Below are 16,776 nucleotides of genomic sequence, written 5' to 3' on the forward strand. Positions count from 1 at the left end.
ACAATAGGCGTGCAGAAAAAGCTCTAAGTTAGAATTCATGAATATAGAGTAATAAAAAAAAGTTCCAGTATTATTCCAGATTATTTAAGGTTGTGTAGTAAAGTGGCATTAAAACACAAATGCGAACGTTTTCAAATATATTAAATATTAAAACAGAGAAAAAATAATACGTAATTCATATCGAAATACAGTATCTACCACAATTATTTCCTTTCTAGCGAGCTATATCTGCGTACATTAAGCTCAATTTCGCCTTCATTCCTAAGCAGAAAGTTTTTTTTCAATGCTACTGGATAAAAGCGCACTTAGTCTAAATCTATGCGAGCATCATTCAAGTGCCCCGAATTGTATTTGGAGTGTTTCATGTTGCGTAATGATTCCACTAGATCTTCCATCGTGATGGCTGGAGCTTCATCCAGCATTGGAGACCCGGCGGAGGAGGACGCACTCACAGCCGCAGCCGTGGAGCAGTTGCCATTCATCATACCGTTCGGTTTGCTACCGGATTCGGTAGATGTTGAGGCCGCCGCCGCTGCTGCTGCTGCCGCCGCCGCCGCAGCCATTTCCTTATTCTTTTCGCGCATTACCTTACGAATTCGATAGACGGAAGCATTGCGGCACATCTCGCGCAGGTCCGATCCGGAGTATCCGTTGGTCATTCGAGCCAGCTGCGCAAACTCCACATCCTTGGCCAGTTTCTCCTGACGCAGAATCAGTTGCAAGATCTTCAGCCGCTGATCCTCGCTGGGCAACCCGATGTGGAACTGAGCCGGCATGCGACGCAAAATGGCCTTGTCCAGATCCTGAGGCCGATTGGTGGCTCCCATCACGATCACGGTCGAATCCGATTCCGTATTCAGACCATCCCAGAGCATCATGAACTGGGTCTTCATCATGGCGGTGGCCTCGTGGTCAGAGGAATTACGCGCACGCAGGAACGAATCGATTTCGTCGATGAAAATGATACACGGTTGAATTTTGACGGCCAACGAGAAGACGGCCGATGCCAGCTTCTGGGATTCGCCGTACCACTTGTCCGTGAGCATGGCCACATCCAGATTGATGAAACGCATACCGGCTTCCTTGGCAGTTGCTTTGGCGATCAGAGTCTTACCGCATCCTGTGGGATAAGAGGATTAGTAACAAAAGTTATTAAAATTTCATAAGACACGACATTACACGACGTGTCCCGAGTTAATAAGTTTTTTTTAGAAAGATAGCATCAGACAAAACCATGCTGGAACTTATTTGACGGCGTATTTGGTTCACGTACCTGGCGGTCCATACAGCAAAACACCCTTCGGGGCCTGATACAGCGACGATGCCGAGAACATATCCCGATGGCACACAGGAAAGACCAAACTTTCCTTGATTTCCTGGCAGACATGGTCCAGCCCGGCGATGCTATCCCAGCTGACGGTGATGTTCTCCGGGACAACCAGATGCGAAGCAATCACCAGCTCGTAGTCGTTCAGATTGGTAAGGGCGCTCCTTTTGATGTTCGGGCCAAGTCTGTGCGCGGGATGGGATGAATGAAAGTATTTATAAATAAATGCGATTCAATTGTAACTTGTAGATGGGTGATTCATGAGTTTGCAGTGCAGCGCCGGCAATTTACTAGAGCAGGGCTGTTACAGAGATATCGATTTCAATGCACTATCAAGCGTGTTACAATGTATGAAGATCGCTGCCTCAAGTTATGAAATTGATTCCGATTCGTTAATACATGATTGATCGTCAATTAATTACCTAATTGATTGACCAGTGTGTCGTCAAGTGAGTATTGAGTTGACAATGCTGTCTATGTTGACAAGTGTGTCTATGCTACTTCCAAGAAATATTATGTAAACTGTATAATCGAATAAATTACACTTATGGGTCACTCAAGGAGCAATAATTTCATAATAAGAATCGTTTTTCATACAAAAATAACATTTTCATTATTTTTATTTTATATTCTCTTCATTGAAACTCCTTTTTATTATTTTATATAAAAATCTGCTTGTAAAATTCACTTCAGGTGGTAAAAATTACTAAAAAGTTTGAAATTAATGAAAACCACAATAATGGGTCTTCTGTTATATTGGAATATTCAGATAATTGGTTTGATCAATTTGCATCGAAAATATGTCCTGATGTTGTTCCCCGTTCTATTAATTTCAAAAATGTAGAATTACACAATTATTTTCCTGAATTATGTTTCTCCATTTTCATTAGATGAGCTAAACTTGGCATTATCTATAAAAAATTATACTGCTCCAGGTATGTTAAATTCATTGTACTTAAAAATTTACCGTTTGAAGGTAAAATTCTTTTTGTTGTCAATTTATAACTCTTTTCTTTTTCAAAATATTTTACCATTAGAATGGCGTTCAATTAAAGTAGTTAGTATTCTGAAACCAGGTAAAGACCCATCTTTGGCTGATAGTCGTAGACCAATTAGTTTATTATCCTGTCTTCGTAAACTTATGGAAAGGATGATTTTAAATCGTCTTGAGCTATGGGCTGAAAATAATGAATTTTTTTCAACTTCTCAATATGGCTTTAGAAAGGGTCGTGGTACCCGTGATTGTACAGCCCTTTTGGCTTCTAAAATTTTACTTTCTTTCAATCAAAAACAAGATGTTATTTCCACATTTCTTGATGTATCTGGAGCCTATGATTCTGTACTTATAGATTTACTTTTCCCAAAAATGAATAATTTGAAAATTCCCTTTATTATATCCAATTTTCAGGGTGGCCACACAAAATCAAAATTGAAATTCCCGACTTTTTCCCGCATTGATTGTGAAATTTTCCGACTTTTCTTTATATACCTGTGGAGCACGTAGAACATCCAAGAACCAAGCTTCTTAGTGGATCTGTAAAACTTACTGAAATATTTACAATGTTATTGTGATGCTGTGACAGTTTTACAATATTTTGGAGTCGTTAACATCTAAAGAAATGTACATGTAACATATGCTTGAAATTTGCTTCTAATTCTGGATGTCTTGTAACGTAGATCTATACTTGAAAATATTTGTGTTGGAATTACCAAAAATTTTTTGTAAAATTCTTGATGAAGTTCCCATAAAAAAAATCTAATTGCCTGGCTGAAATACTCTTTGGTGAAATCTTTAAATGAGTTTTTGTACGCTATCACAGGATTTTTGAAGGTATAAAGGACGGCATCATTGACGTAATTCTGTTTTGATTCCTATAGCCAGAATTATGGGAGTGTTTTCTGGTGAAATTCTTCGTGGAATTTGCTAACAATATTTCCTGCAAGAAGTTTATTGCAAAAATACTGAATAAATGTCTGATATTTTTTCACAAACTCTGATAGTGGCAAATCAGGAAATCTATTCAATAACACTAGTTTAAAAAATATCAGATATACCTACAAGAAATGAGCTTAAAATTATTTCAGTATAAGATGTTTCTTCTTTCTTTTGACATTCAAGATTTCAGAACAATGTTTCGTCAGCAAACCTTGAAGAACCCCAAGAAGCACGTACAGATATTCCTCAGATTTAAATTAGGAATTATGGTTAAAAACTCTTCTACAATGTTCATATGTTATGTTTGTCCTAGGGAATTCGTGCAAAAAGCTTTTCATGTTTTCCATTGGTAACACCAGGAACTCCTTCAGTAGACAGGCCATACATTAAAAGATTCCATAAAAAAAATCTAGAGGATCATGTCTTCTGGTTATCAACTTGCAATTATGCTTCTGTTTTATTGTCATGAATTGCAAGGATTCTAGTTCTAGGTATTTATTTATAAATTAATCCAGTAATTCTACAAATCGTTACGCTGAAATCACTTTAAGAGTTCCTCCCAGAATTTCGTCATCAATTCGAAATTCCATGAAAAATCCACCAGAAATTCTTCCGCGATGACCCTGGCGATGACTAAATTTTCAATGTTTTTAGCAATTATTTAAAAAAAATGCCGTTATACGAAATTGTTTGTATGATTACTTTGGTGATTGCAGGAAACTTTTCTATGAACTCATTCTGAAATTTCTAGAAATACCGTTAAATACTCCTGCAAAGCAATTATTTGAGGAAGTCCTTCACTAGAAAATTAAGAAATAATTTTAAAGTTTCAATGGAAACATTAATTTAAACTTGTCCCAAAGCTCAGCCAGATGTTTTGGCAAAAAATCTATGTTAATAATTTTTCCAAGGTCTCAATCAGAGAATCCTTTTCAAAGTTCGTCAACATACAAAATCTCATCGACAAGAATTCTCTGATTACCACCAGAATTCCAGGGGTCTTGAGCTAAAATAAATTTGCTTAGTTTTTCCTGGCATTAGACAGTCGAAACTTTGCAAACTACGTGATTCCTCGATTATACTCGAACTGTATTTCTCGACAAACAGCTTTGTGAAATATTCTGTAAAAAATCATTGAAAGAATTTCATACTCTACAACTTAAAATAATAGTTTTTTTTGCGCATGCTATTGATGATTTCTGGTTAAGGTCATTATTAAGCTTTGATTAACAATGTGTATCAGTAGGTCTGCTTCAGAGGCACGTTCTCCTTCATTAAGGAAATTTGTACCAAGTATGTAACAGACTATTTTTTTTCTAAGAAAATGTTGGAGAAGTATTATTCTGTTATTATGTTATCTCAACGAATGTTGGAGAAGTGTTTTGTGGCAATTTTGATAAAATCAGTCAAAATTTGGTTACCAAAATTATTTGTTGCGATACTTTTTTCACGTTTCTCACCAAACAAGAAATCACTCGTAGTTCTGAATCCAATGATCATCTGCATCATTTGGTTTTTGTGATTTCTGAGTGAAACTTCTGAAACTGTGTAAGAATCTGGATTTAAAGAAAGTGCTAAATCTGGATTTGAGTTAACATTCTGGAAGCGCTACACATTATTTTGAAAATTCCCGATCATAAACAAAATTCCCGACTTATTCCCGCATATTTCCCTATGGATTTCAATTCCCGACTTTTTCCCGCATTTCCCGAATTTCCCGAGTCTGTGGCTGAATCCGGCAAACTTTGTCTTGCCTACTACGTTTTTTGACGTTTCAAGTTTCTAGCCAAGACCAAGTCCCCGGTCAAAATGTATGAAAGATCGATTTTTAAAAACTCTAAATTTTTCCATGTTTTTTACCTCATAAACCTTCCTTGGGTGAATACTAACAGAATAAAACTAAGACGACCAAAATCGGACTTTCCGTTCGCAAGTTATGCGCGGTCCCACGTATGCCATTGCATTTATATATATATATATATATATATATATATATATATATATATATATATATATATATATATATATATATATATATATATATATATATATATATATATATATATATATATATATATATGCCGTTATATATATATATATATATATATATATATATATATATATATATATATATATATATATATATATATATATATATATATATATATATATATATATATATATATATATATATATATATCTATATATATAAAAATGCAGTGGCATACGTGGGACCGCGCATAACTTGCGAACGGAAGGTCCAATTTTGATCTTTTTTGTTTTGTTCTGTTAGTTTTCACCCAAGGAAGGTTTATGAGGCAAAAAACATGGAAAAATTGAGAGTTTTTGGAAATCGATCTTCCATACATTTTGTGACCGGGGGCTTGGTCTTGGATAGAAACTTGAAACGTCAAAAAAACGCAGTAGGCAAGACAAAGTTTGCCGGATTCAGCCACAGACTCGGGAAATTCGGGAAATGCGGGAAAAAGTCGGGAATTGAAATCCATAGGGAAATATGCGGGAATAAGTCGGGAATTTTGTTTATGATCGGGAATTTTCAAAATAATGTGTAGCGCTTCCAGAATGTTAACTCAAATCCAGATTTAGCACTTTCTTTAAATCCAGATTCTTACACAGTTTCAGAAGTTTCACTCAGAAATCACAAAAACCAAATGATGCAGATGATCATTGGATTCAGAACTACGAGTGATTTCTTGTTTGGTGAGAAACGTGAAAAAAGTATCGCAACAAATAATTTTGGTAACCAAATTTTGACTGATTTTATCAAAATTGCCACAAAACACTTCTCCAACATTCGTTGAGATAACATAATAACAGAATAATACTTCTCCAACATTTTCTTAGAAAAAAAATAGTCTGTTACATACTTGGTACAAATTTCCTTAATGAAGGAGAACGTGCCTCTGAAGCAGACCTACTGATACACATTGTTAATCAAAGCTTAATAATGACCTTAACCAGAAATCATCAATAGCATGCGCAAAAAAAACTATTATTTTAAGTTGTAGAGTATGAAATTCTTTCAATGATTTTTTACAGAATATTTCACAAAGCTGTTTGTCGAGAAATACAGTTCGAGTATAATCGAGGAATCACGTAGTTTGCAAAGTTTCGACTGTCTAATGCCAGGAAAAACTAAGCAAATTTATTTTAGCTCAAGACCCCTGGAATTCTGGTGGTAATCAGAGAATTCTTGTCGATGAGATTTTGTATGTTGACGAACTTTGAAAAGGATTCTCTGATTGAGACCTTGGAAAAATTATTAACATAGATTTTTTGCCAAAACATCTGGCTGAGCTTTGGGACAAGTTTAAATTAATGTTTCCATTGAAACTTTAAAATTATTTCTTAATTTTCTAGTGAAGGACTTCCTCAAATAATTGCTTTGCAGGAGTATTTAACGGTATTTCTAGAAATTTCAGAATGAGTTCATAGAAAAGTTTCCTGCAATCACCAAAGTAATCATACAAACAATTTCGTATAACGGCATTTTTTTTAAATAATTGCTAAAAACATTGAAAATTTAGTCATCGCCAGGGTCATCGCGGAAGAATTTCTGGTGGATTTTTCATGGAATTTCGAATTGATGACGAAATTCTGGGAGGAACTCTTAAAGTGATTTCAGCGTAACGATTTGTAGAATTACTGGATTAATTTATAAATAAATACCTAGAACTAGAATCCTTGCAATTCATGACAATAAAACAGAAGCATAATTGCAAGTTGATAACCAGAAGACATGATCCTCTAGATTTTTTTTATGGAATCTTTTAATGTATGGCCTGTCTACTGAAGGAGTTCCTGGTGTTACCAATGGAAAACATGAAAAGCTTTTTGCACGAATTCCCTAGGACAAACATAACATATGAACATTGTAGAAGAGTTTTTAACCATAATTCCTAATTTAAATCTGAGGAATATCTGTACGTGCTTCTTGGGGTTCTTCAAGGTTTGCTGACGAAACATTGTTCTGAAATCTTGAATGTCAAAAGAAAGAAGAAACATCTTATACTGAAATAATTTTAAGCTCATTTCTTGTAGGTATATCTGATATTTTTTAAACTAGTGTTATTGAATAGATTTCCTGATTTGCCACTATCAGAGTTTGTGAAAAAATATCAGACATTTATTCAGTATTTTTGCAATAAACTTCTTGCAGGAAATATTGTTAGCAAATTCCACGAAGAATTTCACCAGAAAACACTCCCATAATTCTGGCTATAGGAATCAAAACAGAATTACGTCAATGATGCCGTCCTTTATACCTTCAAAAATCCTGTGATAGCGTACAAAAACTCATTTAAAGATTTCACCAAAGAGTATTTCAGCCAGGCAATTAGATTTTTTTTATGGGAACTTCATCAAGAATTTTACAAAAAATTTTTGGTAATTCCAACACAAATATTTTCAAGTATAGATCTACGTTACAAGACATCCAGAATTAGAAGCAAATTTCAAGCATATGTTACATGTACATTTCTTTAGATGTTAACGACTCCAAAATATTGTAAAACTGTCACAGCATCACAATAACATTGTAAATATTTCAGTAAGTTTTACAGATCCACTAAGAAGCTTGGTTCTTGGATGTTCTACGTGCTCCACAGGTATATAAAGAAAAGTCGGAAAATTTCACAATCAATGCGGGAAAAAGTCGGGAATTTCAATTTTGATTTTGTGTGGCCACCCTGAAAATTGGATATAATAAAGGGAATTTTCAAATTATTCATTTTTGGGAAAAGTAAATCTATAAGTACAGAATCATAGGCTCCAGATACATCAAGAAATGTGGAAATAACATCTTGTTTTTGATTGAAAGAAAGTAAAATTTTAGAAGCCAAAAGGGCTGTACAATCACGGGTACCACGACCCTTTCTAAAGCCATATTGAGAAGTTGAAAAAAATTCATTATTTTCAGCCCATAGCTCAAGACGATTTAAAATCATCCTTTTTTTATGCCGTTATATATATATATATATATATATATATATATATATATATATATATATATATATATATATATAGATTTATTCTCATATAAAATTATGTACTTTTATCGCAATGGGTCGTCTAAAAATTTTCGTTATAGTTATTATGGTCTTCCTCAAGGATCTTGTTCAAGTCCCTTTTTATATAATTTATTCACTAGTAATATTTCAGCATTCATTCCAAATGGCTGTTATTTAATTCAGTTCGCTGATGATAAGGTTATTTCAGTAAGTGGCAAAAACAGAGAAATAATTCGCCATTTTATGCAGGTTAGTTTGGATAATATTGATTTATGGGCTTTCAATAATGGTTTTAACTTTTCGGTTCAAAAAACAAAATTTATTATTTTTTCTCGAAAACATTCCACTATTAGTATAGATTTATATCTTAACGGTATTGAAATAGAGCAGGTTAGTGATTACAAGTATCTAGGTATATGGTATGATTCTAAACTGAATTGAAGTTATCATATTAAGTATACTTATTAAGTATATTAAGTATACATGCAAATTTAGAATATCGAATCATCTCAACACCGTTAAAGAAGCCAATTGGCTTCTTTAGCGGTGTTGAGATAATTCCATATTCTGAATCTGCATGCAAAACTGAGCCGAAATCCAATTTTTCATGAATTTTGGTGCCCGGGAACCTATTTAAAAATCAGTTTGAAGTTTGTATGGGAGCGATTTGTCGAATCACCCCTCGTCGCATTTTGTACTGGGCGGAGCTGTCAAGCAGTGGGCCAGCTGTCAAAAGGTGATTTCGAAAAATCTTTTTGAAATTGATTTTAGGTACCTAAACAAAGTTCTAAAAATCTGAAAAAAAAATCATAGAGGCTTAGAAAAAGGTGCTCTTTTGTTTAAAAATATAAAATCATTGAATTTTTCTTAATTTAAAACCCCAATTGAGACAAAATCTTCAGCAAAGCCATCGATAAACGCCTAAGAGTATGCAATGCTCATGTACCCAGATTGTACTCCCAATTTTATGTTGCACAAAAAGTGACCCATAATTGTGTGATTTTGGGTGTTCCTTGGCACAATAATGAGTCACTTAAATTTTGCCTGAAAGTAGCTTTAATTAGCTGCAATTACATGAATTTCCACATTGGGAACGCAAATTATACCTTTGTTCTGGTGGCGATACCATTTCGCACTAAAAAATCACTAAAGGTCGCTTTTACAGAGCTAACGAAAGCAGCGTACGCACTTTCCGCTAATCACAATCGAAGCGTTACTTTGACAGATGGCTTTGCGAACAAAAAAATATTGAAAATATGTATGTTTTGACGTATGTATAAGCCTGTGTAAGATACGTATAGTGACACAAAATAAATCAACTTATGTACGAAAAATGATATTGGCTAACAAAAGCTTGCAATTAATTAGTATTTATGTATTAAAGTGGAAAGTGCCTAATAATTGTGTGTGACCCATAATTGTGCAATGAGTGTAACAGATTTGGGGATTCAGCTGGATACGAAAATGACTTTCGATCTGCATCGATCTGAAATTGTTTCTAAAGCGACCCGACAATTGGGCTTCATTTCCAAAGTAGCCAAGGATTTCTCGGGCCCGCACTGCTGGAAATCGTTGTACTGTGCTCTTGTGCGCCCAATTTTGGAGAATGCTTCGATCGTATGGCATTTTTATCAAGTTACGTGATGCGTCAGGATTGAGCGGATACAGAAACGATTCATTCGCTTGGCACCCAGGAACTTGCCATGGAGAGACCCCGGAAATCTGCCACCATATCCTGATAGATGCCGCTGGATCGACGACGGAAAGTACAGCAATCGTTGATGATTGCAAAGCTGCTGAATGGCGAAACTGATACCATCAGGGTACCAGATTCCGCTCATCGAAAGCCAGTTTCGCATAAAAAACATCATCTGTTGAATGACTGTTAAGCCAATTTGTAATGTCCATTTTATGTTAGTTCAATCTAAGTGTAATCAGATACAAATCAAGACTTATGTAAAACTTTTCATAAAAGTATGATTTCATTACATTTGGTGTGAGACCAAAGTGGCCCTAATTCCGCTCACGAACAAATTTATGCCATCTTTTAAATGGACTTTTCTGAAAAGTGCATTATTTTTCCGATTGTGCTACTTTTCCCCGAATGTCGTTTCCCCGAATGTCGTTTCCCAGAACGCCGTTTCCCCGAATGTCCCTTTTCCCCGAATGCCGTTTCCCCGAATTCCCGTTTCCCCGAAACGCGAAAGAAGTAGTTTTAATTCACTAGTTTTTATATATTCTTTAAAAATATGTATGTATGTATGTACATGATTTAACTGAGATTTAACTAAATACAACAACTTCAACGGAAACTTTGTCAGTACTAGTTATTTCAAAAACTATATTAATTGCCATGTTAACAAAAACTTGTTAACATTTACACTTAGAAGAACCGCCTTCTATGAAAGAAGGGAAAATTTCTAGGGAAACTATATTAGTTGTGATGTTAACAAAAACTTTTTAGCATTAAAACTTGAAAGAACTGCATTTTTAAAAGAAGGGAAAATTTCTAGTGAAACTAGAAACTACGATGTTAATTAAAACTTGAAAGAATCGCCTTCTTTGAAAGAAGGGAAAATTTCTAGTGATGCTATATTAGCTGCGACGTTAACACAAATTTAAGGAAGTGGATCAATATTAACTATAATGTTAACAGTTCCCAAAGAACTCCAAAGAACAACCATCTTTGTGGGAAGGAAGTTTCCTATGATTAAGTGTTAGCCGGCAATACTTTGGAAATAAAACTAATAAAAGCGGCCTAGCCAGTAGCAATTTAGCATCTAATCATTTTTTGACGGTACATAATTTTTTTTCGGGGAAACGTACTTATTCGGGCAAACGGCATTCGGGGAAAAGGGTTATTCGGGGAAACGGCATTCGGGGAAACGGCGTTCGAGGAAACGACATTCGGGGAACCGACATTCGGGGAAAAGTAGCAAAACCTATTTTTCCAACTCTATGTTTTTACAATTATTTTTTCCTGTTCCGTAGGAGTGTATAATAGGGATTAAACACACTGTGTACTAAAATCGGCAGATTTTACGATTTTGTCGTATTTTTTTGCGTGAGCGGTTATTGGAACACATGAAATTAGCTACAGCTTTTTTGGGCCCAATAGCCGCTCAAAAAATTTAATTGTTTTGTTTTTAAAATTTATGTTATCCGGTAAATATTGCATAAAATGGCTTTGCTCTCGTCTAATTTATATTGTCCAAGAATATCAGCACCGAAAAGAGTGTATTTATGCGTGTAAACTTGATTTTTGCAACAGTGAGCGGCTATTGGGTCATGAGCGGCTACTGGTACACTGACGGTACTCCTGACCTGCTATCTTTGCTGAATATTCGTGACCTTTTAAGATCTCTTCGCGATACATCGTTGTTACAACCGAATTTCCATCACACTGTGTATGGTTACTATGAACCTATGTCTGCGTGTATTCGAACGCTTACGGCAGTTGAGAAACTTTTTCAATGAGTCGTCAGGGCGTTTTGCTAAAAGAATTAGGTCTGTGCTAAACTAGATTATAGTATATTTTATTCATTAAGACAACATTGTCAGATGGATTATCTATATAAATAAATTCTGGAATGGTGTTTGTATGTCACGAATAGGCTCGGGAACGGGCCAACGAATCTACACCTTTCTTTCAGTGTTTCATTTGTGCAAGTCTCCGACGTGTTCGTACGAAAAAATAATTAGGAAAATCGACCGGGAACGTACCGAAAACGATAAAGTTTGAAAACTCATTTTGTGGGGCATTTATCTATAGAGCTGCTCGCCAAAAACACAGTAGGCAGGCAGAACGACGTTTGCCGGGACAGCTAGTTTTAAATACAAATACAAATTGGATCATATATTTTATATGGTGTATCTTTTTTACGATGAATGGTTAATGATAGATTAAATCATTTTTCATATGTTTATGATTACTGATTGATGAATAAATTGCGAAAGCAGTGTGATTGAGATTTATTGGAACGAATTAAATTCGTTACCCGTAAAAGTTGATGAGAAGTCGAATGTCTTTGGCAGAATCCGAACTGCTCATTGGCAAAAATAGAATTTTCATCAATGTGAACTATCATTCTATTTAAAAAAAAAAAACTTTTTAAAAAAGTTTACAGATAGATGACAGTCAACTAACTAATCGTCCTGGCTAGAAGCTTCGGTAGGATTTTTATCTTGAAGCCTGGAATTGGAACAATCTTAGCATTTTTCCATTTTCCAGGAAAGTATGCCAACTGAAAATAGTTGTTAAATATATTAACCAAAAATAATAAGCAAAATTCCGTCATCACCCGGAGCTTTCACATTCTTAAACTTCCTAATAGTAGATCTCACTTCGTCCAAATATGTGTCCAGTTTTCGAAAATGTTCTCATGATTCAGAAAGTTTTGAGTTCGTGAGCAACCTGATGTTCTATTGGACTAGTGAGACCTATACTGAAACTATGCGCACTTTCAAACTGATTGGCAAGGTTTTTGTGCTTTTTCAGAATTAGTTAATTATATTTTGTTATCCTCTTTCAACGCAGGAATAGGCTTCTGTCTGAGGCTTTTTCAAACAATCGTCAATTTCCAAAACGGCTTAGAGCCGGGGTTTAATTGAAAAACTTTATTTGCCAAATTTTTATTTCTCGATTCTGTGAAATGTTTTTTTTTAATTTCCTTCTGAAGATCCCGCCATATAACTTTCAAAGCAGGATCTCGAGTTCGTTGGAATTGTCTTCTTCTCACGTTTTTAAGACGGATCAGAAGTTTTAGATCGTCATCAATGATAACTGAGTCAAATTTGATTTTTTCCAATGGAACATTAACATCTAAATGGCTATCGATGTATGTTTTTATCCCAGTCAGCTCTGTGGAAGTAGAGCTGATGTGATTAAAAATCGCTTCTTGGGAAATATGAAATATAATAGGAATAGAAATCAGCATGAGTAACCAATTGGCTACAATGCTGACTTGAGTCAGCTACGGTCAAATCAATTGTTGAGGGGTTCTCTTTTTCATTTTTATTACTTACTACTTGGACTGGAGTGAATCCAAGTATTAAGTAGAGTTCATTTTTGATCTCATCAGGCGAAGTATCATCATCTGAGAGACTTTTTCATACGACTTTGAACAAGCGAGCAGACGTGTCGTCGCATATGAAAAAATTATGCTACATCTCCGTAAGGTCAAGAGTAAGGTACTTGAAAAGAAGATCTAGATATTTAGGGGTTTCCGGCAATACACGGCATTCTCCTTTCCTGGTAATTTGGAAGGAAACCTTGGCCTGTCCATAAACTATGTAGAGTCTTAGGGGGGGAGGTGGATTCTGGCCAAAGTCTATGCTCCATACAAATTTCGAAAATTTTATAAAATTTATATTTTTCTTTTAAAAATACTATCCATTATATTGAAAGTTGTATTGTATTGTATTGTATTTATTTTAGGGTAAATGTACCAATAGTGGTGCTATTAGTAGCTCCTTGTAGTAAAATAAACTAAAAATTCTGAAAACGTTAACCGGTAGTTTTTCACTTGAATTTGCTAAGAAAAATGTAAAAACCATTGTTTATTTAAGTTTTTGCTAATAAATCACTTGCACCAAATATAGGTACACGGTTCCTATTATGGAGGTAAAATTTAACATTGGTTCCTATAGTGGCGCATCCCATTGAATTCTTATGGGACCCACCATTATAGGAACACTACCACCACTGTAGGTGCAAAGGAGCAAAAAATTTAAGGAAAATAATTGTTTAAAATAGGTTTTTCGGCAAATCCTGAACACAAAACTGAATTAATGTTAATAATTAGTTATGATGCATATATTAAAAATGTCATATGCAAGCTTTTTCGAAATAGTGCTAAATTGGCACTACCACCACTATTGGTACTACCTCCACTAAGGGAGCGTTTACCTACGAAACGGTAACATGTTAGATTTTAACTTTAAGTAAGTGAAAGTAAGATTCTTTTTGTAAAACATCTAAATCCTTCCAATTTCAAATGCATCTACCTACCTATATCAACATTATATAACAAAAGAGAAAACAAGTAACTGCACTCAAGGCGCCACTAGACAGCATGCTAAATACGTTCTAAAATAGTTTCCCATCCCCAGACGAAGCGGAATTCAGACGACTTTTGGACTTTCGACCCTCCGATTGATCGACGTCTTCCCCCCGAACGACAAACTCTACTCACTTTTTAAGGATATCCTCCGCCTTCTCGATGGCCTTCTTCTTGCTCTTGTTGGTCGGGTCCAGGTTCTTCATGAGCCATTTGGCCGAATAGTAGGTGACAATCGATACCAGCGAGATCCGCAGCACGAATTGCACCACCTCGTTGCGAGTGATGTTTGCTCCCGACATGACGGAGGAGACGACGGCACACTTCAATCCTCCGTGAACCTGGTTCCGTTCGATTCACGATGCGAATCAATATTCGTTTGCTGTCGCTGTAATCGGGAGCACTTTTTCTTGTCGAATCCAAGAACAAAAACTCACTTGAAATCACCCAAGAACAGAAAATCACGACGAAACGCAACACACGATGAGCAATTTTTTTTTTTGCCGTCCCGTCTTTTGGTTCTGACGTTTGGGTGACGGATGGATGACAGATCGATGCGTTACTAGCGTTACTAGTCGACGTGTTGAAAATTTCATCGATGAAGCTGGATATCCAGCGTTCAAGGCAAAGTATTTAAAAGAGAGGTAGGCTGCAGGTAGTCTGCATACAGATTAATCTCTGGACGAACATTTGAAAAGGGCCTATCTGCTTTTTGTAAACAAACATGTTTTTGTCTCTGTAGGGCCCATCTGCATCCACCCACGCACATCAACACCCTTAACAGATAGCTTGAAGAACACTCTTTCTGATAAGGGTGTTTATGTGCGTGAGTGGATGCAGTTGGGCCCTACAGAGACAAAAACATGTTTGTTTACGCAAAGCAGATAGGCCCTTTTCAAATGTTCGTCCAGATCTGTATTTTACTGATTTTCACAGCTATTTTCCGATTTTATAAAAACTAAGAAATTATACAGATTTTACAGATATGTTTACAGATTTTCTGAAAAACAATACATATGTATATGTATTGCGACATTTGCACCCATTTAGACTCGGCCGAAATTCATTATCATCACAGTCGAATTTCGCACACGACTTCGCAGCGGCTGGCATACACAAGTTCCGTTGAGTTCATGACAGGGGCGTCGGATGCACAACAGGTAAACAAAATAAGTTTGATAAGTGAGAAATTTCGATGGGAAATGATGATTCAGTAGATTCACAAATTATCACAGTAGTCTAAACATTAATAAGAAACCCAATAAATTGTAGAATATAGGTAAAACAGATGTAATAAAAAATATAAAAAACAATGTTAAAATATATAGATTTTAAAACTGATTTGAGAAACACTGAGAAAAAGTCGATTTCCTTGCAATTTAAGGAGAATCTATTTCCCCTTCATTCAGCCTTTCCTATTGGTCGCAATGTGCGTACAGAGGATATAAAAGCAGAGAGTGAACCGAAGCAAGCTCATTCTGAAAACGGATGTCATAAACGACACAACTCGGCAGTTTGGTTGCAGCAGCATAGCGGAGACCCGGTTAGCAGCGGCATGGAGCGTCAGCAGCAGCAGTGAGGAAGCCACCAGTGAGGTTTTGAGAGTTTCCTCACTGGGCTACGGCATACTTCACCTGCAAACTGCTTGGCAATCTCCAGCGCCTGGAAGCAGAAATTTCGACATGAATATATATTTTACAGATTTTTTAAGCCAAAAACAAAATACAATTTTTGGATATTGCACTAAACAAAAAAAAACAGCGTGAACTTGAATTTTCTCTGTTGTTTTTTGCCTTTTCTTCAATAATTATTTACATGTGTAGATTAAAAATATATTTTTGCTTTCAAATACAGATACGATAACGAAAAATATACAGCTTTAAATGTGGCAACGTTCAAATGTGTTATGCTCGCTGGGTATGCCGGATTTGGTTCCTTTCCTGCACGCTCCCGTAAAAATCGGGCACCATAGAGCTTGCTGACGTTTGTTCACCTTTCTCTTTCAAACATGCAGGCGGAATAGGATTTGTTGTCATCAGGAAAGGTTTCCCGATGAAAACAAATCCTATCCCGCCTGCATGTTTGAAAGAGAGAGGTGAATAAACGTCAGCAAGCTCTATAATATCCACTTATTCGCGAGCGGTAATAGCGGCGGTGGGCATATCCAACCGGTTCGGATTTTGACGGTTCTTGGGGGAAAGTCAAAACAGTTTCATTCTCCTCCTCACCCCTTCACCCACCGTTTGATGGCGCCAACCGATTGCGATCCCCATGAAACGTCAAAATTCGAATCGGTTATTTGTGCCCGCCGCCGCCATTACCGCTCGTGGATAAGTCTAGATTGAGTTTAAATAAGGGCGAAAGTAACATGAGAGAGTTCTCTTCATCGACTCTCTCTTCTGCAATTTAAAGTGACAAGATGCA

The 16,776-nt window shown here is 35.8% G+C and overlaps 1 protein-coding gene across 1 annotated transcript; it reads right to left on the reverse strand.

Moving 5' to 3' along the window:
• Nucleotides 1-123: 123 nt before the first annotated feature.
• On the reverse strand, nt 124-14,876 carry LOC109409615 (outer mitochondrial transmembrane helix translocase). Its single transcript, XM_019683067.3, has 3 exons — nt 14,488-14,876; nt 1,274-1,512; nt 124-1,120 (listed from the first exon to the last, which is right to left on the reverse strand). The coding sequence occupies exons 1-3, from the start codon at nt 14,652-14,654 to the stop codon at nt 306-308; spliced, it is 1,221 nt and encodes a 406-aa protein (XP_019538612.3). The 5' UTR covers nt 14,655-14,876; the 3' UTR covers nt 124-305.
• Between the last annotated feature and the right edge of the window lie 1,900 nt (nt 14,877-16,776).

The sequence above is a fragment of the Aedes albopictus genome, chromosome 2 (genome assembly GCF_035046485.1).
Source record: "Aedes albopictus strain Foshan chromosome 2, AalbF5, whole genome shotgun sequence".
Classification (NCBI taxonomy): Eukaryota; Metazoa; Arthropoda; class Insecta; order Diptera; family Culicidae; genus Aedes; species Aedes albopictus.

What these genes read in the sequence shown, in the direction of transcription:
- LOC109409615 (XM_019683067.3), bottom strand. Translation starts at nt 14,654, where the DNA reads ATGTCGGGAGCAAACATCACTCGCAACGAGGTGGTGCAATTCGTGCTG. An exon ending in GCGGAGGATATCCTTAAAAA is followed by an intron (nt 1,513 to 14,487) that starts GTGAGTAGAGTT and finishes TCCCGCGCACAG; the next exon opens with ACTTGGCCCGAACATCAAAA. An exon ending in TTTGCTGTATGGACCGCCAG is followed by an intron (nt 1,121 to 1,273) that starts GTACGTGAACCA and finishes CTTATCCCACAG; the next exon opens with GATGCGGTAAGACTCTGATC.